Source organism: Medicago truncatula, chromosome 1 (assembly GCF_003473485.1).
Source record: "Medicago truncatula cultivar Jemalong A17 chromosome 1, MtrunA17r5.0-ANR, whole genome shotgun sequence".
Taxonomy (NCBI): Eukaryota; Viridiplantae; Streptophyta; class Magnoliopsida; order Fabales; family Fabaceae; genus Medicago; species Medicago truncatula.
In genome coordinates, this window is record NC_053042.1 from 30,800,128 (window position 1) to 30,826,571 (window position 26,444).

General features: G+C 33.5%; 3 protein-coding genes across 4 annotated transcripts; 2 read left to right on the top strand and 1 right to left on the bottom strand.

The window, feature by feature from the left end:
- Positions 1-3,912: 3,912 nt before the first annotated feature.
- LOC11430507 (protein PSK SIMULATOR 1) lies at positions 3,913-5,972 on the top strand. The gene is made up of 2 exons (XM_003590339.4): positions 3,913-4,071; positions 4,174-5,972. Exon 2 carries the CDS (start codon positions 4,217-4,219, stop codon positions 5,804-5,806), a length of 1,590 nt encoding a protein of 529 aa, XP_003590387.1. The 5' UTR covers positions 3,913-4,071; positions 4,174-4,216; the 3' UTR covers positions 5,807-5,972.
- A 2,019-nt stretch (positions 5,973-7,991) lies between these two features.
- Positions 7,992-12,979, top strand: LOC11420784 (probable 3-deoxy-D-manno-octulosonic acid transferase, mitochondrial). 2 transcript variants are annotated; one of them, XM_024778047.2, is made up of 11 exons: positions 7,992-8,367; positions 9,401-9,443; positions 10,007-10,127; positions 10,459-10,520; positions 10,601-10,679; positions 10,915-11,031; positions 11,359-11,456; positions 11,798-11,888; positions 12,241-12,360; positions 12,437-12,507; positions 12,594-12,979. In XM_024778047.2, the coding sequence occupies exons 1-11, from the start codon at positions 8,081-8,083 to the stop codon at positions 12,816-12,818; spliced, it is 1,314 nt and encodes a 437-aa protein (XP_024633815.1). In that variant the 5' UTR covers positions 7,992-8,080; the 3' UTR covers positions 12,819-12,979. The 2 variants fall into 2 exon arrangements, with proteins under 2 accessions (XP_024633815.1, XP_024633810.1); XM_024778042.2 differs by having other exon boundaries at positions 7,993-8,367; positions 10,007-10,129; positions 10,401-10,520.
- A 1,367-nt stretch (positions 12,980-14,346) lies between these two features.
- Positions 14,347-14,724, bottom strand: LOC11425044 (auxin-induced protein X15). Its single transcript, XM_003590342.3, has one exon. The coding sequence runs from the start codon at positions 14,722-14,724 to the stop codon at positions 14,347-14,349; it is 378 nt and encodes a 125-aa protein (XP_003590390.1).
- Between the last annotated feature and the right edge of the window lie 11,720 nt (positions 14,725-26,444).

The following is a 26,444-nucleotide window of genomic DNA, read 5'->3' on the forward strand; positions in this document are numbered from 1 at the left end:
TAGCACCAATCATAAAACTTATAATGAAAAATTACAAATTTTGCTTTATGCCACGGATAAGAAAGTAGACTGATGTACTCCAAAAGTTGCGAAGGTGAGTTTTCTTTGGTTCGAAAAAGTTTATCGTTCCTTTCCTTCCAAATAACTCACGAAGTAGCAAACCAAATTAAGTGCATAAAAAAACACCCCACCTATGCAAAACATGCTGATGTACCAAACTAAATGAAGTGATCCACCAAGGTTGAGGGATCCGCAAAATAGACACCCATCGATTGACGAACTAGCTGCCAAACCTTACCAAACTAATTGTACAACAAGAAGAGATGAGTGCAAGATTCGATTGATCCACACCCACTGACACATAGATGTGCTTCATTCTGAACAACTCCCAGTCGGAATAAATTTGCCTTCATAGGCAACCTATTCCGAAAGAGCCGCCAATTTAGGTGTGCTAGTTTAACTTCTTAAAAAAAACAACACCATATCAAAATTATTTAGGCACTCATTTATTAAATTAACATTTAATTATTTCAAAAATATATATTATGTTGAACCAAAAATGGGACAAAAATATTTCCTGACCACGTGCAGAAACAAATAAGAAAATTCAAGGACAAAGAAAATGTAACGAATCATTATATTAGAAGCATAAGATTTTCGGATGACTATTCAACAACATTATTCATAAGAAGCAAAGTTTTAACGACTCTAATTAAGCTTCTCAATGACGAATTTGATGAGTTGGCAAAAGTTCAACAACGACTCTTTCATTCTCTCATGTATAAGGATTTGAACAGTTGAAGAAACTCGATAGACTTTTATCATTTTAGAACTCTTAGAAAAATTCTTACAAACTTTTAATCTTAGAATTTCTTAAGTGTTTAGAAGTCACTTGCACTTTAAGTTAATTATACTTCTAATTGTATATCAAGTGTAAAAACAATCTTTTATTTGATAAACTCTGATTGTAGAAGTCCTCTTGTGTGAGTCAAGAAAGTTTCTTACTTGTGTGTTTGAGAAAATTGTAACCTAGTGTGATTATAGTGAAAAATCTTTTGGAAGTGCAAGGGGACTGAACTAACCTTGAATTGTGAGGGGAACCAAGATAATTTGCTTATGTCGTCTCTTTCTCTCTTTACTTGTGTTTATCTGAATCTCGCTGCATACTCTGTTTTAGTTCAGACTATGATCATTGCTTTTGATAAAAACATGTTCGAGTTTGATAAACACTTAATTTTTTTTTGTTGAAAAAACCAACACAATTCAACCTCCCTTCTTATATTTTTGGCTTAATTACACTTTTGGTCCTTGTGTTTTGGCCTACTAACGAAACTGGTCCTGCCATTTTAAAACAGAACAAAACGGTCCTTCAATTATCATTTTTGTTGCATTTTTCGTCCTACCTCATATTTTCAAACTCCAGAAACGCAGAGAAGTAATAGTTTTAGGCGGTTTTAGACATACTCCATATGCTTAACCATGAAATCAACAAGGAATAAAACATGTGGGCACAAGGAATCTATTCTATTCAGCACACTAACAAAAAAACCCTAATTTGAAACATATCTTAGAAATTAGAGTTTTTTTTTGTTAGTGTGTTGAATAAAGTGGATTCTTTGTATCCACATGCTTTATTCCTTGTTTATTTCATGGTTGAACATAGGAGGTAGGTCTAAAACTATTATTTCTCTGCGTTTTTGGAGAATAAATGGGGGGTAGGACGAAAAATGCAACAAAAATGATAATTGAAGGACCGTATTGTTCTGTTTTAAAAGGGCAGGATTAGTTTCGTGAGTAGCCCAAAACACGAGGATCAAAAGTGTAATTAAGCCTATATTTTTCTCACCATCATATTATTTGATTTTCTCTTTCATACTTTTGTTACCAAGCAAATGTACCTCTCCATCTCCAATTTTCAATGGAATTTAACATACAAATAAATAAATATTTTATAGAATTACTACACAAGATGGTAAAAACATTTGTATCCAAAATCATAAACACATAAAATTCGCAACAATGACGGAGCAATGATTTAACAAAATTTAGCAAATTAAATAAATTAAATTTTATAAAATTACTATATTTTATATTTAGTTCACTTCACATGCCAACAGCACATCAACCATAAATCCCACTAAAAAATCCATTTTCTTGAGCACACAATTGCATTCATCACATCCATTAATTCGTGGGAACACTTCAAAATTTAAGCTTTTTGCTCCCTTATTGACGGATTAGGATCATCTCTATTTGATAAAATAAATGGAGTACATAATTTGAAGAGAGATAGACACATAAAATAGATAGTAGGTCCTATCACTAAGTGGATCCCACAATCATTAATTATTTTTTACTTTTTAAAAAAAAAATTGAGTCTATATCTCTTAAAATGGAAGAAACAGAGGTAGTACAAAATGGAGAGGATATTGACTCTTAGATTGACAGAGTCCAGTAGTAACCTTCCACAATCTGGCAGCAACTGCACTTAAATGCAGTTGGCTACCGAATAGTAGTTAGCTATAGTTGCGGGTAAAATGGTATTTTGCAGGTTTGTCATAACATTTTTTTTAATGGGAACAACAATTTTTATCTCTTTCAGGAGCAAAGTAATATAACTTTTGTAGCAAGCTCATTTGGTAGTTGGCTCGCAACCTTTTAAAATGTTATTCTTTTGAGGTCTCATATTCAATTCTTCCATATGACAATTTTGATGGGGGTAGTTTAACCGCTAAAAAACAATTTTTATAGCAATACAAAATCTAAAATAAACACAAGAAATCAAAACAAATACATAAATATAAGGGTCAAAAACTTTGAATCTATTTGAAAATTTTACAATAATTAATACGCTAAATGTGAAGAAAGGTGATTACTGACTTTTATATGAATCATATCTTTGCTATATGCCATTTATTTTGACAAGACTCTTCTAGCCACATAATATCGAATATTGTTGATATATCCAACCAATTGATTTAATAAGATTTTACTGTATACCAAAATGATCCATTGATTCATCAATTGATGTATATTACATAGGTATATGCTCCCCAACTATGGCAGGTACAATGTAACGACGGAAAATGTGACAAAGAAGAAAACGTACGCGTACCAACTACTACACAGCAATGGCTGCGGCAAACCGCAATGGACTAATATTCTTTCTTTGTCTTTCACGAACATTGTTCACTATAATCCAAATACTCAAACGGCCTAACACAAACAAAATATCACAAAGTGATGCGCTTTTTAGTATCACACGCACACATTGTCACACTCCTTGATCTTAACACACGATCATGCCAAAAATTTCACATCTAAACAGCTATATTTTATTGGTGGTGTCTGGAGTTCGAACACTCGATCTTATATATATTATGCATTGTCTCTACCAACTGAACTAAATTTACAGTAACAATAAAATTTAAATACGACACCTAATATGAGACGACGAATGAGAGTATTATTGAATATGCGAACAAAAAAGAAAATGTTTAAGGCTTAATTGCACTTTTGGACCCCTATCTTTCCAAAAGTTGCGGTTATGGACCCCTAACTAATTTAAATACAAAACAGTCCCCTATGTTTTGATTCTTTGGCAGTTTTGGACCCCAAGTCCATTGTTGACTCGGTCAACGCTGACGTGGCACCCTAAGTGAGGTGCTACGTGTCAATCTTTTTTATTTTTTTTGCCTTGGGGTCCAAAACTGCCAAAAAATCAAAACATAGGAGACTGTTTTATATTTAAATTAGTTAGAGATTTATAACCGCAACTTTTGAAAAGATAGAGATCCAAAAATACAATTAACCGAATGTTTAAATATAGACTCTTTGGAAGAACAATCCAATTACCAAACGCAATCCACCACTATCTGCCAACCGTAAAATCCACGTTTCGAAAAAAACATCGAGACCCACATTCTTAGTACTTTGGTTTGACCGATTTTGGACTATATTTCCCTCCACATCCACGTGTGTTTCAACTTTCACCTTTAAGAAAGTTGTTCTCTTTTCTCTACCAACAAGAGTTCATACCTCAATCTCAATGCCTCTTTACCTCTCTTAAGGGTATGTTTCTAATCTCTCTCTCTTTCTCTCTTGTTTATATAACTACCATGTTGATAGCTTTTGTGTTTTTGAGTTTCTAATTTGTGTTTTTTATGTTTGTAGTAATCAAATCAACGTGTCTATTGGATTAATTCTTCCTATATCAATGAAGGGTGAAACAGTGAACGTAACATGGCTAGGTGGTATTTGGCCAGTTTCACGCAAGAGTGGTTCAGATGAAAATAATGAAATTGGAATTATGGCATTTGAGGTTGCAGGGTTGATGTCTAAGGTTGTTAATTTATGGCATTCTTTGAGTGACAATGAATTAATGAACCTAAGAGAATGGATAGTAAGTTCAGTTGGTGTCAAAATGCTTGTTTCTGATGATGAATATTTCTTGATGGAGCTTACAAGGAATGAGATACTTAATAACTTTCAATCTTTATCACAATCTGTGGCAAGGTTAAGCAAGAAGTGTAAGGATCCAATGTATCACAGCTATGAAAGTTTTGTTCATAACCCTTTTGAAAATTATGTTCAATGGTCAGGTTGGGAATATAGATTGAAAAAGATGGAGAAAAAGGTGAAGAAAATGGAAAGATTTGTTTGTTCTTTGTCACTTTTGTCACAAGAGCTTGAGGTGTTAGCTGAGTGTGAACAAACTTTAAGGCGAATGAAGTTGACTCGCGATGTTGTTAATAAGGCGAAATTGCTCGAGTTTCAGAAGAAAGTTATGTGTCAGAGGCAACAAGTGCAAAATGTAAGAGATTTGTCTCCTTGGAGTAGAAGTTATGACTATATTGTTAGATTGTTGGCAAGATCATTGTTCACAATTCTTGAGAGAATCATACTTGTGTTTGGAAATAGTCATTTACCAATTGAAAATCTAAAAAATGATACTAATAATCGTCTGGCGCGCAACCATTCCTCCCCTGCTCTCCATGTCATGCATTCTTCCGTTCATCCTTCTCCCGAGACGAATCTAAACGAATTTTGTTCAGGGCCTATTGGAAGAAAGAACAAGAGCAAGAAAAAGAAGAAAGATCAACCAGTGCTACTTCATTCACAAGATTCATCATGTGAAAAGCTTCTTCCCTCAGAAGGTAAGCAATTGACATATATTGGATCCTTCAAAGGTTGCATATCTGTTCAAAACGATTCTCATGTAGTACAGAGTTGTATACCATCTAATGGTAGTTCTATGAGGAAAAACATTGATGTCAACACGAAATCGCTCGTCAATAAACCGTCCCTCTTCCACAGAAGTAGAGTTTATTTCAAACTATCTCTCAAGGAAAAGTTAAAACCGATTCCATCAACTCTTGGTGATGCAGCTTTAGCTATACATTATGCAAATGTAATTGTATTGATAGAGAAGATAGTGTCATCACGTCGCACGAATACAATCGATGTTCGAACGAGAGACGATCTTTACAATAAGCTACCGACAACTATAAGAACAGCTCTGAGGGGTAAGCTTAAATGGTATGCCAAAAGTAAGCTTGAAACAGAATGGAATGTGGTACTCAAACAGATATTGGAGTGGTTAGCTCCACTTGCACACAACATGGTAAAGTGGTATTCTGAGAGGAATTTTGAGAAGGAATATACTAGTTTGAAAGCAAATGTTTTACTTGTACAAACTCTTTACTTTGCAAATCAAGCAAAAACTGAAGCTGCAATGGTTGAACTTCTTGTTGGTCTTCATTATGTATGCAGAATTGATGTAGAAACTCGTTTTAGAAGGAATTAGTTGTGTGATAAATGTTTGTATATTGAAGGAATGCAAAAGTAGAAAAGTACAGAACAAATAGTTAAGTCATAGGACAATATTTTGTTTTGTACATTGGTATATATACATAAGCATTACAGATACAATTTTGTGTTGTACATTGTTTGATTGAAATGGATACAAACCGGAAAGAATAGTGTGAAAATTATTACAATATCTTATACGTTAATATTGTTTATTTTGCAACATTTTTTATATTTTGAATATATTTTAACATCTATAAACTTTCATCACCTATTTAAGGCTAAAATGTGTTTTTGGTCCCTGCAAATATAGCGAATTTGAGTTTTGGTCCCTGGTAAATTTTTTTTTTGAAAATCATCCCTGCAAAAATTTTTGTTTTTTAAAATAGTCCTTGGGCCCACTTTATTGCTGATTTGGCACATTTTAATCTACATAGCAGTTGCTGACCATGCAATCATGCGCACACGTGGCAATTCACTTATTTAAAAATCATTTTTAAAAATTAGATAATATATTTTTGAATTGAAAAAAATTATTTTTACTTGATTAAAAAATAAATAAAACTGCAGAAAAGGAGGAAAATAAATTGTTCATCTTCTTAACGTGTTCTTCATCCCTCCTAACCCCAAACCTTGTTCTTCTTCCCAGAACCAAACCACCATCATCTTCTTCCTGTAACAACAAAAATAAAAAAACTAGGAAGAATAATCAAAATATTCATCTTCAACAATCCAAAATTCATCATTCTTTCATTCATTAAACCTATATTTCTCTCAAATTTAAATCCAATTCATCTTCTTACAAATTCAAACCTATAACAAAATCAGAAGCAGCAAGGGAAGGGGAAAAACAGAATTGCAAACTAGCAAGCTGATACAACAAAATGAAGCTGCTGCATACTCTAACAAGTGCAGCAACAAGGGACTATGTAGGAAAAAAATACAGCAAAATGGAAGAAATCAGCGCTGTAACAGCATAAATCCCCACATTACAAAAACTTTCATCAACAGCTGAAGTGTCGAACAACACAAACCCCATAGCAGATTCAAAAACAACACCGTAAAACAAATTCAAGGGGAAGAAATCACTTCTTTCGAAAAATTAGAAACAATGAAAGAGAACAAGAAACGTCACAAACCCAGTTATCAAGTCATCGCCATCGACCTCGTCGCGCTACGATGTGTACCACAGTCATCACCGCCGGCGTCCCGTTCACCAACCACCAAATCTGCCATCGCCGACGACGGCCACAACGTGGCTGTTCTCGCTCTCCTTCTCACGTGACTCTCTTCCATCACCATGCCGTCACCGTCATTCGCCGCCGTGTTGATGAAGAAGAAGAAAAACGGAATCTGAGAAACACGTTCTGGTTATTTATTTCAATTAAAAATAAAATGTTATTTTTTAAACTAATTTTCTATGAATTAAAACGATTTTAAAATATTTAAAATAATGTAAAATGCCACTTTTGTGCCACATGTACAAGATAATACAGTCAGCACCTGCCACATATGCAAAAATGGGCCAAATCATCAGTAAAGTGGGGTCAAAGACTATTTAAAAAATAAAAAATTTTGCAGGGATGGATTTCAAAATTTATTTTTACCAGGGACTAAAATCCAAATTCGCTATATTTGCAGAGACCAAAAATATATTTTAGCCCCTAATTAAAATAAGGGTTTTTGCTAATGGGAAATGCTTGTTATCCCGACACAATGTATAGCGAGAATTTCACGAGCGTGTATTTTCTATGTTCCTTTTCTAACTTAAACAACTCTTAGAAATTGTGGTTGAGCCTAATACAACCCCACAAAACCGGCTTGTGAGGTGGGGATTGCCCCCACTTATAAATACATTGTCAGGTCATGTCTTGTCCGATGTGGGACACTTAACAATAACCCCCGCAGATTTCCGGCAATAAACAATTTTAATTGGCCAAAAACTATTCATGATTGGCTCAAGATAAAATTTGTCTGGAGATATATCAGTGCTCTTTGCTAATTAGTGTCGGGACAAATGGATAAAAAATCTATAAATAATTTTTTTTCTTGAAAATATAAATTTAAATCTAGCAACGTTTAAGTAATAACTAGACCATTATTTCCTCTCAAAAAAAAAAACTAGACCATTATTTATATTTGAAAGAATTAAACCATTATTTATTATTAAGTGATTTAATTGGATGAATGTGTAAAAAATATTATATATTCGGTGTAAAGATAAAATGTAGCTAGTTACGGACGACGATGGAGTAAGCGGTTACCGACGACGATGAATCCCGGATTGGCGGCGTACAAGCTCTACAGAGCCCTAACCTACGCCGCGTCACCGTTAATCCGTCTTCACCTACAGTGGCGCAGATTCCGCGGCCTTGAGCACCTCCAGCGGTGGCCAGAACGGCTAGGTCATGCCTCTCAGCCTCGGAAGCCAGGTCCACTCGTATGGTTCCACGCCGTTTCGTTAGGTGAAGGGATGATTGCGATTCCAGTGATCAAACACTGCATTCGGAAAATGCCGAACTTGAATGTCCTCGTCACCATCACCACTCTCTCTGCATTGTAACTCACTCTTCTCATTTTCTTCATTTCTTTGCTTATTATTTTTAGTTTTTTTTTTTTTTTTTTTTTAATTTAACCATGTACAATGCATATTTTGCATTTGTTTTGATAAACAAGTTAATTAAGTGTTTATAGCAGAAATGCTTTAGTATAATCTATCTTTATAACGAAATATTAAATAAAGTGAAATTTTGTATGTATAAGCTATATGCTGTTTTCATATAACTTATGACAACTTGTCCATAAACCGTTTCCATAAGCTCTTCCAAATAGTCTCAGAAGTATTTGTGTTAGTAGATAAGCTGAAATAAGTCAATCCAAACAGACCCTAGTCGTATATTTTTTGAATTTTTTTATATGCATACAGTTGAAACTTAAAAATATCATAATAGTTAGATTAGATAAATTATATATGTTTTTATTATGTTATGTAATTTGTAAACTTAAGTTTTTTGAATTTATTGTCTCTTTGTCTTGGTGTATTGTGTTATTTTCATTTCATGTTTTGTGATGTTTGGTCCATACATTGTAGTTAGTAGTTTTCGACATTTGAAACATTAAAATGTGTGATTATGAGGAAGTGTGGTTTATGCATGAAGATCAGGCCACTCATATCTCGATCTATATTTTAAAGTCAATTATTTTCTTTCTTTCTGTAGATGAAATGGAAAACACCATCATAAACTCACACACGCACAAAGTGGAAGATCCTGGGTTTGAACCCGGGACACCACAGAAAATATACAGCCTAATAATGTTGGCATTGCTGGCTGAGCTAGGCCTTATGGATAAGTCAATTTGTTGTAGTTAGAACTTAGAATACGAGCCGGATCTTCATCTGGTGATTGAGATCCGTTGATTGCGCAATCATCAATACCTTTCTGAGTTCTAATGCAAGTATGATGTGGTGCTTCCTCTTTGGAGATGAATATCCTTTCATTTGATATTTTGATAAGAGAGTCTGACAATAGTGAACTTAAGAGAATCTGACATTAGTGAACTTATTCTTAGATTATATTTTGGTGTAATGCAGTGAAGTATTGAGCAAAAAGATTCCTAGTGAAGTCATTTTACAGGTACTTTGTCGGGGAATGCTTATAGGGATTATGTAATTTCTTCATCCATTTGCATCTTTTCTAAAATTTAAGTTTTGATGGGTTCATGCAGTTAAGGGATTGTTGACAATTGTTAGCTTTGTTGAATCTGATCGTTCATATAAGTAATAGTTGTAACTTAAAGGGTGATATGTTCTAGTTTATTAAATTTTACAAACAAAGATTAGAAATAATCAGGCATTTTTTTCCTGGAATGATTTTATTTCTGAAATACAAGAAATGTGGTTTGTTTCTACAAGAAAATTATTTCAAGGAAGTTTGTTTCTATTCTTAGGGATGTGTATCTGTTTTATATGGTCTTGGGGATGTATATCTGGGTTCCGGGAGAAAGACCAAACAGACTCTTGAAATAATATTATTGGGTTGACTTTTGTGTTATGGGTTGATTAATCTATACTAATTTATCAGTTTGAACAAAGTTCTCAAATCATTTAAAAAAAAAACATTTGGTTTTAATTTTCCTATTTTCAAATCAGACTCAACACATCCTTTTTGTCTGCTGAAAATCTCACTCCAATTTGCAGTTTTCACCAGTTGATACGCCTTCTTCCATCCGTTCTTTCCTTCATTACTGGAAACCAAGTGCTATTGTGCTAATGGAAAGCGAGCTCTGGCCAAATCTTATCATGGATGCTTCCAAAAATGGTGTAAGCCATTCTTTCCTTTATCTATAAAGTACTTACACATGGGAGAGAAATAGTTGAATGTTTAATCCATGCATCTAGAATTCAACTGATAAGCAACTACATAAAATGATAGTTAAACAGTAGTCAAGAACAACTTCCTTATTTAATCAAAAATATAAGACCGGTTAATATTTTGTTCACACATCTCCTTCACTTGTGTATTTTTCATGTGCATCATGTCATGTAGTTTCACCAATTCTTACATATTACAACCCATTTTTACTCTTGTCAGATAACACTGGCACTGTTAAATGCTCGGATTTCTGAAAAGTCCTTTAAACTTTGGTCAGGGCCAGTGCTTCTTCCATTGATTTCATTGATGCTATCCAAGTTTTCCTTGATTGTTCCATTGGTATGTTCTCCTAAATAATTTTACATTCACAGTAATTCATGTTTTATTATTCTGCCCATTGAACATTTTGACTACTGCAGAGTACAGAGCAGGGTATCCGGTTTCAGCTACTGCAAGCCCCTCCTTATATCATAAACTTTTCTGGTGATCTAAAGTATGGTACGTCATAAATTTCTTTAGTCAAATCAATCAAATTGAATATATACGACATCATTGTGTTCTTTTCTCTCACAGTTTAAGAAAGCCAGTTGCATAATTCACCTCCATTTTGTTGCTAATATGATTAATATCATAGAACATACAACTTTTCTTTTTATGTTCTTGGATTGTTGATTTTCTTTCGAAGTGATTAAATGGTCTGAACTAATCTGGTCTTATCACTCCTTTCATTCAGTAATAGAAGACTTTGGAGTCAACGAATGTGGCAGAATGAATATAGATAACCTGAGACAACAGCTTTCTCACAAGCAGGTTTGGATGGCTTCTTCAATTCATAGGGGAGAAGAAGAAAGTTAGTTCAATCTTTGTTTATTCCTCTGGCATTATGTTGTACATACTTGTTTGTTCCTTAGAGTCTGTTGAAATACCTGAACATTTTGATTAACATAAAAATGAGAGTGACATTCTTGATTTGGGAAAATTGACACGACATTCACAGTTTAGTTGTCCATAGATTTGCTTTGAAATCATTTGCATTAGTTTTGTTATAATAGCCATTATATCAAGTTGTCTGTTTATCTGAAGGCAGGAAATATGTCAAAATATGTTTCTTAGATATCATCTGCCATTTCCTTTGAAAAGTACGTTTTGTTTTACTCTCATTTTTCTTTCTCTGCAGTAATATCAGGAGTTCACAATGTTCTTATGCAGCTGCGACCTAATATAATGACTATTATTGTCCCTCGGCATCCGCAGCAAGGGCGAGAAATTGCCAAAGTCAGTTTTTTATTCCATATCCTTTCCCTTCAAAACATGTCTGTTATAACTGCTTTTATGACTTGTTCTCTCATCCAATAGAGATGTTTCCATATATGCATTCTCAATTACTCTAAATAGAGCTGCTTTTATGACTTCACTATAGTCTACTTATGAAATGATAGTTTCACGTGATTATTATATTTCTGAATCGTTGCGTTGGGATACACTCATATTCTGTAAATCTTTACATTTATTTTCATACAACTTAAAAGATGCGCATACAAAAATCACTTCTATTTTTATGACATGTTCTTTTATCACCTCTGAAATTCATTATGCTTTTACATGGTATAGTGCAGAAATTGGAGAGACAAGGCCATTATGTAGTTTTGAGATCACAACATGAGAGGTTTAAGCCAGAAACAAATATTTATGTGGTGGACACTTTGGGTAAAAATTCTTTTCTTTTCACTGACATGAAATTGAAATGGTCTCATATAAAAAATTAACATCTTCTGAGAACATAGGCCATGTGATTTCTAGAATGGAAGAGTTTGTACCTCATTATTTGCCATAATCACCATCTTCTGTTCTGTATCACTTATTAATCCTTTGTGGTAGCCGACACCATATTTTACTCAGTCTTCTTTAATCCTCTGTGAAGTCTGCTGAGCATATTTCTATTAGAAAATTTGAACTCTCACGCTGAACTTCATGTAATATGGAAAATGGTAGATGCAATTGTTTGTTTTTATTAGGGATGTAATGCATGACAGATACTATCATCCAACTTGTTTAACAGGCGAATTAAGACAGATGTACACATTAACACCAATAGCTGTGATTGGGGGTTCATTCCTCCCTGGTTTGTCTGGCCATAATATCTCAGAGGCTGCTGCTGCTGGTTGTGCTATTCTGACAGGTGCATCTTGTAACCTTCTTTGTAGTTCTTAAATCTCAACACAGTATTTTAGTCTCTAATTCATAATTGATTCCAGGTCGTCATGTTGGCCATTTCTCCCACATGGTACTAGAAATGCAACAATTGAATCCTCTGTCAGTTCTTCAGGTTGGAAAGACATCTCATTTGTTAATCGAAAATATTCTACACCATGAAATACATATTCTTAAACTGTTATCTTTTGTCTCTTGTAGGTTTCTGGAAAACTGGAGCTTGAAAAATCTCTCACCGAGCTCTTCACAAATACAACACTTCTTGAAGCTCGTCGTAGAGCTGCAAAGGAAGCATTTTGTATGTTGTCCAGTGATATTGTTGCAAACATATGGAGTTTGCTAAATTTTCATATTTTTACTAGATTGTTTGCTGAGATGAAGCCTCATAATATCACAACTAAGACTAAGAAAAACGAAGATTCATAACTCAGAGCATTTAACCTGTGATATTCCAATCCCATTTCCATGTAATGGTGGATTGTTTCTTGGTAAAATTTCTAGAAAAGTTCAATTTTGGCATCATCAAATGTTCGTGTATTTGCCTAACGGGGCTGCTTTTAGTCTATTCACTTCTCCAAAGTTTTTTACTTTCTTACTCATTATTTATTTTGTAATTGTGTTTGCAAGCTTCAAAAGTGTAGATGCCACATGCCGCATTTTCTCTTTCATTCAAAAGCATTGTGATAAGGACTTGGGTACTATGGAGTACCCATATTCCTCATTGAGTAGTATGGGGTGGTCATTGAAGTATTTAGTGGCTCATTTTTTTTCCTTTAATAGCTAGCTTTTAAGGGATGGTTTTCCAAGCGCGTTGATGCTTATCAATTGGTATCAGAATTGATTGTCGTTGGCTTGGAAAGGGCTTCCTATGGAAGGACTGACTGGAAAGGCCGAGTAAAACAACAGAGTATAGCCGCCGGGAATCAGCTCTCAGGGACGGGGCTGTGGTAGGGACTTGGATGTTATGACGTGCCCGTGTCCCATATTGAGTCGTTTGAGTGAGATGCTAAGTGAAGTGTTTAACTGACCCCCTTAAGGGAAGGTTCTCCAAGTGTTTGGATAATTGCTACATTGTTATTAAGTATTTACTTTGGTGCCAACTGTGGTAAGTTTGTGCTTCAAAACATCAAGTTTATGAGCTGAACAACAATCATCTCAAACTTGGGCATTTAAACGCAAATATACTAGGATTTCTCAATGAAGACTTATGGACGACGGTATGCGATGTTTTTCTATGCGGCTTTGAATTTTTTTGTTAACTCATACCAGAAAATTGCTACTTCCATAATCTGTCATATCCTAATCTTTCAGAATTGAATGTGGTTACAACCAAGTTTTGATTGAAACAGAAAATCAAATTGAACTCTGGCATATATAGGATTACATCGGCTACGTAAGAAATTTGTGCTACAAATGAACCTTTTGGGGTAATATTCAACCGTTGATTTAGAATGATATGGTCCCATAACAACTTATGACCCTTGCTTGCTTTTGAATGTTCAACTTTTTTTTTTTTTTTTTTCAGCGTAAAGACTTCATTCTACTGCTTCAAACCATAACTTAGCTGTATTAATGCATCATTAGAAATCATGTCATATATCATATCTGTTAAAAATAGATACATGCATCATTACATACTCAGGTACGTGGAAATTACACACGCTCACACAAATCTATCTACAGAAGAAAATCATATCTGTTAAAAATAGATACATGCATCATTACATATTCAGGTACGTGGAAATTACACACACTACACACGCTCACACAAATCTATCGAGTGAAGAAAAGGGTGCAGGTAGCAGATATTGCATTTAGACAACTTGAAGTGATATCATTTGGAAATATAACATGGTTTGTTAAGAACTACTCTTGGACAGTAGTGAATGTAAGAGACTAAGAAAAGTGAAGGAGAAACATTTTTCTCTTTAGGCTACCACAGTAACTGTTATGCTTAATTCTTGTAGTTGTTGCTTCTTTTGCTGTCAAAGGCTTCAAGTAGTGGTACAGCGTCTTTCAAAAAGCTCAAATCTAGCTTTTTTGTGAGCACAGGGGAAGAGGATCGTCGTGCGACTGTTCCTCCTCCAAGGGAAAGAAGAATATCTTCAAACAGGAACTCATCACAAGGTATAGACAGAGGACCACTCTTGTTGAAGCCATATCCTTCGTATGCCTGGTCTAGCAGTTCTTGAAGAACTGGATGGTTCAGGTAGTCAGCTCTTATCACAAACCTCCTGTTTGTCTCTCCTACTGTCACGGCCAAGTGACCTCGCGGTACGTCTGACGGCAGTTTCTTCCCGCTGCAGGCATTCTTACGCCACATGCATGCCATACTTCTTTTTTTTCAGCTGCAGTGTTAATGTTGAGGATGAAGTTCTTGGTGTTGGATTATACTCCAACTTGATACACTCTACACTCATATATTATGCTCTATTGTTCCATCTGACAAGTTTTGAGACACCTTGTGTGCTTTGGAAAACGACTGAACCAAATCCTTATGTTTTGACAAAGGTTTGGTATGGTAGTTTGGTGTAGTCCTTTCTGTCCCAATTCCCATGATTACATGTTATTACTATTTTCATTATTTTCTTTATCCCTCTAATGTGACATTAATGAAACTAAAAGGATGTAGTTGCCCTTCATATTTGTCTAAGCAGGGGTGTCCTTGTTTTGCTAATGATATTTTCATAACTAAACTAAATTTGATCAACTTTTTAGGTTTAGTTACATTTTTTTGTTTGCCTCTAATCGAGTCAACTTGGTTCCAACGTTGATATTTTGTTTATTTATTTTAGAAATGATAACTGTTGATTTATTTATTTTTACTAAAAGAAATCTATTTTGTTTTTGTTAATTTTTTAAAGTGGGTTATTTTATTAGGTTTTAACGAGTATTTATCTTTTTCTCTAAAAAAAGGTATTTATCTTTTTCTCTAAAAAAATGTATTTATCTTTTTCTCTTAAAAACAGTATTTATCTCAATCATAATAGTTTTTTTTTTGGATATAATCTTAATCATGATATCTACATGACAACAAGTTCAAAGAATGATATGACATGTAAATAGAAAGAAAAATAACAATAAATTTTGGTCTATTCATAATATAAAAAAAAAAAAAAAATCAATTTGATGAAACTTTCATTGTGATTCAGGTAAAAATAATTCTGATCCATATCACCATGACTATTATCACATAAAAAATTATGATTCAATTCTACAAAACTTTAACTATTTTTGGAACAAATTTGTATACGTGAAAAAGTATGAAAACTTATTCAAACCACTGAAATTGCAGGCAGCAAAATTGTATATTTTTTTTAAATTATAAATATCAAAATGTATAATTAAATCATACTTTTTTTCTTTCACTACATACGCATACAAAAAGTCTAAATAATCTCAATAAGCGAGAGTCTTATAGATGAACTTTCTGAGCAGATTTAACAGTTTTCACACAATTTTTTTTAAAAGCTCTACCTTCTAGTTTTTTTAATGGGATATCCTTTACGCAAAACTGCAGAGATTAATCCTTCAATCTGCATTGATTCAAGAGATTTAACACTAACTTAAAACCTCTAATTTTTCTTTGCATTTTAATTTAAATTTATGTTCAAAACTCTTTTCTCTTCCTAAGTTTGTTGTACTTACTACTTAGGTTTGCCTAACAAAAAGTTTGTACTTAGGTGTCCCACAAGCTAACTTTTTCCATAAGCGAATTCAAATAGGACTTACAGGGTGTTTAGGTTTCATAAAAAAGGGTGTTTAGCTAAATAATTTAGTCATGTGTTTTATCACATAAAGTTCTATCTATAAACTATTTCTACGATCAGAGAGATAATGAGAGTAAATTCTTTGTAAAACTTAACCGTGCGAAGCTAAACTATGAGGTGGAAACACACAAGGTGTGTGTATGACTCAACCCAATATTTTTGTTGTTGCTCATCTATGTTATTTTTTGTTCTAAGGTTCAATTATTGCTTACAAATGATTAATTAATATTTTAAAAATCATACTCAGTGTGATTATGTGAAACTACTCAAATAATCGAACCATAACAATATGGTAAAATTACACTTCTAGTCCCTTAATTTAATTTCAGGTTACAGTTTAATCCTTTATCTTTTTTTCATTTTAATTTGGTCCTTTTTGTCCATTTTCATATACATTTTCAAGCTTCAAATTAAATATTCTTATGCAAACATAAACAAGGATCATAGATTTGAAGACTGAAAGATCATAAGAAAATAAAATCATGAATTTTAAGCTTAAATATTCATATGTAAATGGATCAAAAGGACAAAATTGAAATGAAAAAAAGATAAAGGACTAAACTGTTACCTAAAATAAAGTTAAGGGACTAAAAGTGTAATTTTACCTTACAATAAATATTTCAACCGATTAAACCGTCTATTTTAATTTCTAAAACATCCTTACTAATGACAAATCAATCAATAAATTGGTGAAGTATTTATTATATAATGACAAAATTTTCACGTATATTAGCATAAAAATAAATAGTACGTAATTCACAAGCATGGACAGATGCATGTTGTAGGTTGTGGGGCTACATAGATACACGATATTTTGGAAAGAAAAAAAAAAACTTTGTATTATATATACTAGTATATTCTTTTGGTTCCTGTCATTTTAATTAAGAACTTTTACTCTAAATGGTACTCTATTACTTTTTCAATGCAACATTAACTAACTTATTTCAATTTTTTCTCTAAAATCATTATTGTATCCACCACCTCCAAATCATTATATTTTTTTGGTTATGTTGGACACTTATTAAAGATTTAAAATGGAAATAATTGTTAGGTTTTATATAGAAAAAAAATTGCTTTTAAAATTTTCATTGTGTTGAATACATCATTTAAAAAAAAAAAATCACTTTAGACTTCATAACTAGTATTTTTAGAGTACATGTTAGCATTTCTCATCTTTTTTTTATATAACAAGGAAAAAAATAATCAACAAAAGCTAAGGAACATTTTGAGGGAAAGAGAATCCACTTCTACCATGAAAATTGAACAAGACTCCAAAACTTGACCATAAGTGAAAAAGACCCCTTCAAGTTCAAGTCATTATATTTCCTTATACATTCATGACAATAATTAATAGTACACTTATTCATGAGTATTATTTTGATTTGATCTATGCCAAAGAACCACAAACGACCTTGTTCTCAAGGCAATGTTTAGAAAAACAAGGATTTGCCTAAAATCTGGTAAAAATGATACGGAAATTAAATAGGTTAATTGTATTTCCAGCGAAATGTACCTTTAGTTCAGAAATTGTGTGCCTCTTTTCTCTGTTTTCTCTTGTCATGTGTGTTCACGTGTTAATGATAATACGATGATACCTCCTATGATAAGACCGACACTGCATCATGTTCAGTAAATAATCACTAATCATCAATTTGCTTTATCAATATTGGACTCCACAACCAAGAGATGAGGAGAATTGCTATTCCCACGTATAGTATGGCTGTGCCACACCAGTAAAATACAAAAATGCCCTTCGGCAGTTAACTGCCGAAGTTTTTAGTGAACCGGCGGCAGCTAACTGCCGAGGAAAACTGGACATAATCAGAACGCAGAAACTCAGTTTTCTTAATTCTTCAAAATTCTTCCAAACCATCCAAATTCTCCAAATTCGATTTTTCAGCAAAATCAAGTGCATCATCTCCATTTAATCACAAGTAAGTATCTTGACTCATTTTTAATCATAATGTTAGTTTGGGTAGGTTTTTTAAAAAAAAAAATGGTAGTTTTCATGTGGTTAGGGTTGATGTAGGAATTGACTTTTTTATGAGTGCATGTAGTTTATAATTGAATGTAGTTGGTTTAATTGATGATTGAATGATGTTAGGGTATAATGTGGTTTTGATTGGTGGCAAAATAACACATTTTGAGTATGTTTGATACTTTGCACACAAAGTGTTTGATAAAATGTGTCAATGACAATTTTATTGATTATTTAGTTAGTTTAGGTATTGGATACGATCTTGATTGTAATTCGAAAACGTGTATGTTGAATTAAGTTGAATGCATATTGAAAAAGTGTATATTGAATTAGGTTGAATGTGTATATTGAATTATGTTTAGTTTAGGTTGAATGTGTATGATAATGCATTTGATTTTTTGCGTTTGAATGTTAATGATAATGTTTAGGTTCAATCAATGTCTTTATTTTGGTAAAGTGGTTTAATGTAAAAGCGGTTATGTTTAGGTTATGTTTAGGTTGAATGTGAAAGTGTAGGTTTTGTTTAGGTTTACTGTTTGTTGATAAAGTGGTTGAATGATATTAATTTTTTTTTTTTTTTTGTAGATATGGCCGATCAGGACCCCATTTATCCATCGAAGATGATTGGTGGTAGGCGTGCCATGACTCAGAGCCAACGCAGGGAGAGACAGAGTGCCCACATCCCAAAGAGGGGTAGAGGTCGGAGGGGAGATGGCTCAGGAAGCTCTCAGGCTACACAGCCTGAGGAGTCACAGGTTGTTGACCCGTCACAGCCTGTTGACCAGACTGGGGTGGAGTACCTGAACTATCAGGATCAGGTACATCATGATGTGACGGATGGTGGATATGACCAGGATCATATACCACATGAGCAGGATGCAGGAGACGAGGATGACATTGCAGCAGCTGCTGCACCGGAGGTGTTACCTACGGACCCTCCCTTTCCTGGTGGACCGGCTGACTTGTCCTTGCTCCACTCTTATGCCGGTCATGTGGCGTTGCCACTCTGGGATAATTCAAATAATGTAAGTGTATTTTTTTTAATTGTTTTTTCTTTATGTTAAAATATTTTCTTTAATTTAAATGTGTGTTTGTTTAATTATTATATCCACTTTTATATGTGTTTTTTTTAATTGATTTTTCTTTATGTTAAAATATTTTCTTTAAATGTGTGTTTGTTTTTATTATTATATCCACCTCTATATGTGTTTTTTTTAATTCTTTTTCTTTATGTTTAATTATTTTCTTTAAATGTGTGTTTGTTTTAATTATTATATACACTGTTATATGTTTATTTTTTTAATTCTATTTTTTATGTTTAATTGTTTTGTTTATATGTGTTTTTAATTATTATATACACTGTTATACATTGTTATGTGTTTTTATGTTTAATTATTATATCCATATTTTTTTTTCTATTATTTCAAGTTCGTAAGACCCGCGTGCTTAAACCGATTAATCATGGGGCGAAGATTCTCACTCTCGGACGCCCTAACGGGAATGAGAATTGGTTTTGGGATGCGCTTCAGCAGAGCGGGCTACATGACTTGGTCTACTTGGGGTACTCCACCGTGCCTCATGCCCTGCTGCTTACTTTATGCGAGAGGTGGCATCCGGAGACCAGCACCTTCCACATGCCGATGGGGGAGATGACTGTGACATTGGATGATGTCGCATGTCTCACGCATCTTCCTATTGAGGGGCGGATGTTGGATCATGGGAAGAAGATGCCCAAGCATGAGGGAGCGGCACTGCTGATGACATATCTGGGTGTGGCCCAGCATGAGGCTGAGAAGATCTGCAACCAGGAGTACGGTGGGTAATTAGCTACCCCAGGCTGGTGGGTAATTAGCTACCCCAGGCTGAGGGACTTCTATACCTCGTACCTTGGTAGGGCCAACGTATTGGCGGGTACGGAGGATCCTGAGGAGCTTGAGGAGCTAGCGAGGGTCAGGACATACTGCGTCCGGTGTTACCTTCTGTACTTGGTCGGATGCTTGTTGTTTGGCGATAGAAGCAACAAGCGCATCGAGCTGATATATTTGACGACCATGGCGGACGGCTACGCAGGGATGCGTAATTATTCCTGGGGAGCTATGACCCTCGCCTACCTATACGGCGAGTTGGCGGATACATGTAGGCCTGGACACAGAGCGCTTGGGGGGAGCGTGACACTGCTCACTGTAAGAAAACTGAAATTTTATATTTATGTTAACTTTATTTTTTTGTGAACTTTTAATTTTTTGTTATATTTTTCCGTGCGTAATAATTTATAAATGTTATTTGTTTGGTTTGTGCAGGCATGGTTTTTGGCGCATTTTTCAGGGTTTTTCAGTATTGATCTCAACACTGACTACCTGGAAAACTATCCGGTTGCAGCGAGGTGGAAGCTCCAGAAGGGTCATGGGGAGGGGATCACGTATCGGTCACTGCTCGATCGTATACAGTTAGATGATGTATGCTGGAGGCCGTACGAGGAGCACAGAGAGATCCATGACTTCGAGGAGGTTTTCTGGTATTCTGGATGGATTATGTGCGGCGTCCGTAGGGTGTACCGTCACTTGCCCGAGAGGGTTTTGAGACAGTACGGATACGTGCAGACCATCCCCAGACATCCGACTGATGTTAGGGACCTCCCCCCGCCTTCCATTGTGCAGATGTTCGTCGACTTCCGCACTCACACGCTTAAGGCGGAAGCTCGGGGTGAGCAAGCAGGAGAGGATACATGGCGAATGGCTATGTCCTGTGGTACACTGGGGTGTCTCACCCTCAGATCTTGCCACCTATTCCAGTAGATCTTCTGAGGCCTGCAAATGAAGAGCAGATCATTGCAGAGCAGTGGCAGCGGTATGAGGCGAGAAGCTCGCCTGACACCTATGACATGGTTAGTGGCGCTGTTGCCTACGCTGATGCGCAGTTAGGCCAGGAGGAGGTCATGAGCATGACCCCTCAGCAGTGGTATGAGGCCATGACCCATATGAGGGAGCAGATCGCGCCGATTTTGACCAGGAGGAGAGCCCAGAGGCCGAGGAGGAGGCACCATCATCAGGATCAGGACCAGTAGTACTATTTTCCTTTTTTATGACTTATTTTTTAGTTTTAGTCTTTTGATGACATTGAGTTATGTATATTTGTATATTTGTATATTTCTACTTTGATGACATTATTTTTAATTTCATGGGCTTTTTTTACTTTGTTTAATGTACAAAAATGTTGGTTTAATTAAGTTGTGCATTTGCACCAATATTTATTTGTTATTTGAACTGTTATAATAAATTTTAAAACTTTGTGTAAAAATCTTGTTAGAATGATTTTGAAATGTTTTTTAGATGAAGATTTCCTCGGCAGTTAACTACCGAAATTGTTTAAGTTCAGATTTCCTTGGCAGTTAACTACCGAGGTTTTCCTCGGCAGTTAACTGCCGCCGGTTGCCTAAAAACTTCGGTAGCAAACTGCCGAAGGGCATTTTCGTATTTTACTGGTGTGGCACAGCCATACTATATGTGGGAACAACAATTCTCAATGAGTAATGGATATAGGTGTATAAGATAATCGAATATTTTAACTATATGACGGTTATTTAATAGATACGGATGTAGATTTAAGTTCCTTAAGTTTGTAAACGTTTTCAATTTAATCCTTATGCCACATCATCGTTTTGGTTAACATAATGACTAAATTGAAAACGTTTAAAAATTTAAAGGACATATATGTGATCAAAATAACTTAAAGGATCAATCTGTTTCAAACTTCAAACTTAAAAGACTTATGTGTGATAAAAATAACTTAAATGACCAATCTGTTACAAACCTCAAACTTAAAGGACCTCTGGTATAATTTAACCTTTTTTTTTTAATGTCATCCATGTATATCTCTCTGAATACTTCAAGTTATGTTGATTATAAGCGTGGATATAAGGCGGACACGAATATCATATTAATGCAATGAGACAAACACATATCTCTACTTCCAATTTATTTAACCATTAAGTGTTTTTTGTCAAAAAAAAATAAAAAACCATTAAGTGTTTGATAAATGGAGAATTACAGGTTTGAAATTGCAATCCAATGCATTAAATAGCAATGCATCATTTAACTATATGAGTTATACTTACATGACTATGAACAATGTGTGTGCGCGCGATTATAATTTTATAAATACAAAGCTTTCATTGTTATTTAGTTAGCTTTGACTAATATCTGTGCGAGAATTCGTTGAAATATAAAGAGGGTTCTTTACGTCAAATTAGGTGTACACAAAAGACAAGAAGAGTTCAAATTTTTTACCACTCCAACCGAATAATTGATGGTAACTTTTTTTTTTGTTTGTTACGAATGATAGTAACTATTTCAAAAGACACAAACACTACAATAACAGTATATGTAAAAAAATATATTGAGTGACTGATCCAAAAAATTTGAATAGTGGGGGCTGGGGGCAAAATTTATATAAACTAGTAGGTGTATTGCTCTGTGCTTTGTAATCTTTGTCTGCTTGCATGTATTTTGTTTTTATTTCAATGAATAAACCATCAATTTAGTCTATAAATTATCATTCATTTTCCAATTTAGTCCATAAACTACGTATATATAATAATAATCTTTAATTTATATGAGATTCGTCAATTTAGTCACTAACATCTCAATAACAGAGATTATATCGACAAATATTTTATACTTTAGAGACAATTTATTATACTTATATAATTTAGAGGTTAATTTATAAAAAAAAGAGTGATACCAAATTGATGATTTGTTCTTTATTTGAATAGGCTTATTATATATTGGAAAGCAACTTGTAGAATTTAACTTGTGATTAGACCTCTATAAAAAGAACTTGTGTGATTGGATGAGTTAAGAAAAATAAATTATGTGAAGGGTGTGAGGAAAAACCCTTCTTTATAATATAAAAACAAATATTAAACCATTCAAAAATATATATTATGAAAACTTTGTGCAGGCACTCTATGTACATCCGTCCCTAATTGTAAAAAAAAATCAAAAATCACCTAAATGATTATTATGAATGTTGTTTGGCCCATTCTAAGCTAAACCTATATATTTTATGTAAATTTGAAATTTTAAGACAAATTAGACAATGGACAGTCATGTTCGTAAGAATGTAAATCAGGTGAAACCGGGATAGTTCTAATGCATGATAATAAAATACATACATGGTCAATAGAATAAGACACGATTTAACAGGTAATTGTGATTGATGTTAGTTAGGTCGAGTTTTAAGTTTTTAACATGATACAAAACAAAAATACCAAATATTTGTCACCAACAAAAATACAAACAATAGTACTAAGACAAAATAAATACGTACTGTACATTAGTGTACGTTGATATCTAATGTGATAAGGCTTAAAGAGCTCAAAAAAACATCGTATACAAGGAGCCCCCTTAACCATATATGCATTGGGAATTTGGACCAATTATCATGTGAATATTTATCAACCTTCAATTTTTAGACAAGGTCTTCATTGATTCAAATTAGATATACGTACAAGAAAATGTGTAATTACTAATTAGTGACATTCACACTACTTAGTCAAGAACTGTCTATTATCCTTCTTTGTCTTATGAGAAATATTATAATTTTTCCATAACTAAAGCACTTTCCACATATGTGTCTTCTTTTTCTCGTCCTAATTGTTGTTGTTTGGTTTTGTTGGATTTTCTACAAATTCTATTTATTAAGGTCTACAAACAAATGGACCAAAGAATGGACATTATGCTAAACAAATTAAATATGTGAACTTGAGGTTGAAGAAGATTGATTTTTTATAGTTTCCAACTTCCTATCATCATCACGTTTTCAACATTAGGTCCCTCAAAAAAAAGTTTTCAGCATTAGTTTTATATACTACTTTTGTTCCTCAAAAAAAAATTATATACTACTTTTGTATTGGATTGAGATTTTAAAAGACTATTTTGATAGAAAAAATCTTAAAGATTTTAGAAGACTTTGTTGGATTGTATTGATTTTGTGGGATTTTAAAAGATTTTTTTTGAAAGACTTTTTACAATCAAGATTCTTTGCAAGATTTTAATGGATTCATGATATAGATTTTAAAGGATTTTAATGGATTTTTAAGATTTTAAAAGGGTCAATAAATTTAAAGATACAGTACAGACAAAAAAATCTCAAAAACAAAAGTACAGTTATAAATCAACCGAAAAAAAACATTGAATCAATGAGTGTAATATTTCTTAAAAAAAAAAGACTATTAGATAATATCCTACTAGCAGGTTGATTGATCTTAAAAATTCTGGACATATGATATCAAAATAAATAGACCTAAAAATAAGTTATGTTAGTTTCTTGATTATAATAATTTGATTGAAAAATGCATGTTACAGGTAGAAAAATGCAAGTAGAAAAATTATTATCATACCAATGAACGTAAAGTTGTGATTTTTATAACAATTTGATATATAGGTAGATGGTAAATTAACCATAAGATTATACAATACAGTCTTTTTTTTAATGAACGTAAAAGTTATGTTAAGAAAAGTGCAAGTTAGAGGCATGATGATTTCGACAATAAGTTTGTCAAACAAAATATATAACCTGCCATTGTTATAGTAGAACAGAAAAGAATTTGGAAGAAATGTAAAAAAAAAAAAAATAATAATTTGGAAGAGTATTACAAAATCTCAAGGCTATGTGTGGGTGATAGAAAAGTCTCAAGGCTAGGTGTGAGATTGTTAGTATATACATTTTACACTAAACAATCTCACAAAATCCATTACTCACAACAATCCATTAAAATCTGTAGAGTTTTGAATACCAGTAGACAATTTTTAAGTTATGCAAAATCTCAATTGAATACCACTGGATTTCATTGGACTCATTAAAAAATCTTGAAAATCCTAATTGAATACCACAAGAATGTTTTACATTCCTTAAAAATCTTGATTGAATAACACAAGACTTTTATAAAACAAAAAAGTCTTTTAAAATCCTTTGAAATCTCAATCCAATACACCCCATGTAACTCTATTTTGAGAGAGAAAAATTTATAAGTTTTATTTTGTTTACTAGATGTGTTCATCTTTTATTTACAAAATAACCTCGATCGTTTAAAAACTCAAGACATTCATTAATCAAGTGAAAAATACAAGTCCTAATAATTTGAAGAAATTTTAAAAAGTTATAACAGATTATTGACAAATTTCATCTACATAACTAAAGTACTTAGGGTTTTTTTTTTTTTTTTTTTTTTTTTAATTCTTGGGAATTGGTTGAAAGAACAATTGTATTTGGGGGATGGAGCATTAGCAAATAACATGTGCGGCATACTAGTACAAGTGACAACTTAGTGAACAATTACTCTCGAACTTGATCTTGATATTGCTTACCCCTTCATTCACATGGACTTGCACATAATTTAATGCAAATTTATGTACACTAGAAGGTACCATAAACACAAAAATAAAGAAAAAGTGACTCCAAAAGAGAAGATCCACAACACCACAAAAGCATGACCGTTCGTCCCACAATCACTCTAGACGATACGAGGGAGGAGGGAGTAATTCCCCACCATCGGATTCTGACAACATAATGTATCGTCGTTCCTCTCTAGGGAAGACACGCCGACGGGCGCTAGAATCTCCAGAGTTTATGAACCATGATCTTGTCTTCAATCAAGAGTCGTGTAGAGTTATTTGTCGTACCTACTGATCATAAGTTAATTAGGCAACGATGGTTATGATGCTGTCTTCAATCAAGAGTCATGTAAAGTTGTTGGTCAAAATGATGGATCCGTGCTCTTTAGTTGTGTGAGGATAAAAAATTACAAAATTAAGCTTTCATATTTACACAAACAACGCAAAATAGGTTGAATCTTCTCAAAGGTCTACCTAATCTGAAATATCAAAATTAGAAACACTATGCGAGGCTTGTAAAAACTTATGTTTATTCAAAGAACATTGGTTCTACCTCAAGACCAATAGAACTTTAGCACATTAATATATTTGATTCAGTTCTAATGGTATCTCTGTCAAGAAGGTTGGTATGAAAGATGTGCAGTGTTGATATTGTCAGAAGTCTGATCATTATGCTAGAGATTGTTACTTTAACAAAGACTCAAATGGTGGTGATAAAGAACACATTTTGCTCATTGGATAACATTAACTTGAATTATGTTTGAACTACATTATGGTTGAATGATGAACCTCTATAAAATTGTTCGAACCATGTAATCCATGAAGTCTTCTTTTAATGCAATTTGAATTATGTTTATTTATTAAATCTTGTTTTTAATGTTTTTCAATTTTTTATAAACTTCGAATCGAT

What these genes read in the sequence shown, in the direction of transcription:
- LOC11430507 (XM_003590339.4), top strand. Translation starts at nt 4,217, where the DNA reads ATGAAGGGTGAAACAGTGAACGTAACATGGCTAGGTGGTATTTGGCCA.
- LOC11420784 (XM_024778042.2), top strand. Translation starts at nt 8,081, where the DNA reads ATGAATCCCGGATTGGCGGCGTACAAGCTCTACAGAGCCCTAACCTAC. An exon ending in ATCACCACTCTCTCTGCATT is followed by an intron (nt 8,368 to 9,400) that starts GTAACTCACTCT and finishes GGTGTAATGCAG; the next exon opens with TGAAGTATTGAGCAAAAAGA. An exon ending in TCATAGGGGAGAAGAAGAAA is followed by an intron (nt 11,032 to 11,358) that starts GTTAGTTCAATC and finishes CTTTCTCTGCAG; the next exon opens with TAATATCAGGAGTTCACAAT.
- LOC11425044 (XM_003590342.3), bottom strand. Translation starts at nt 14,724, where the DNA reads ATGGCATGCATGTGGCGTAAGAATGCCTGCAGCGGGAAGAAACTGCCG.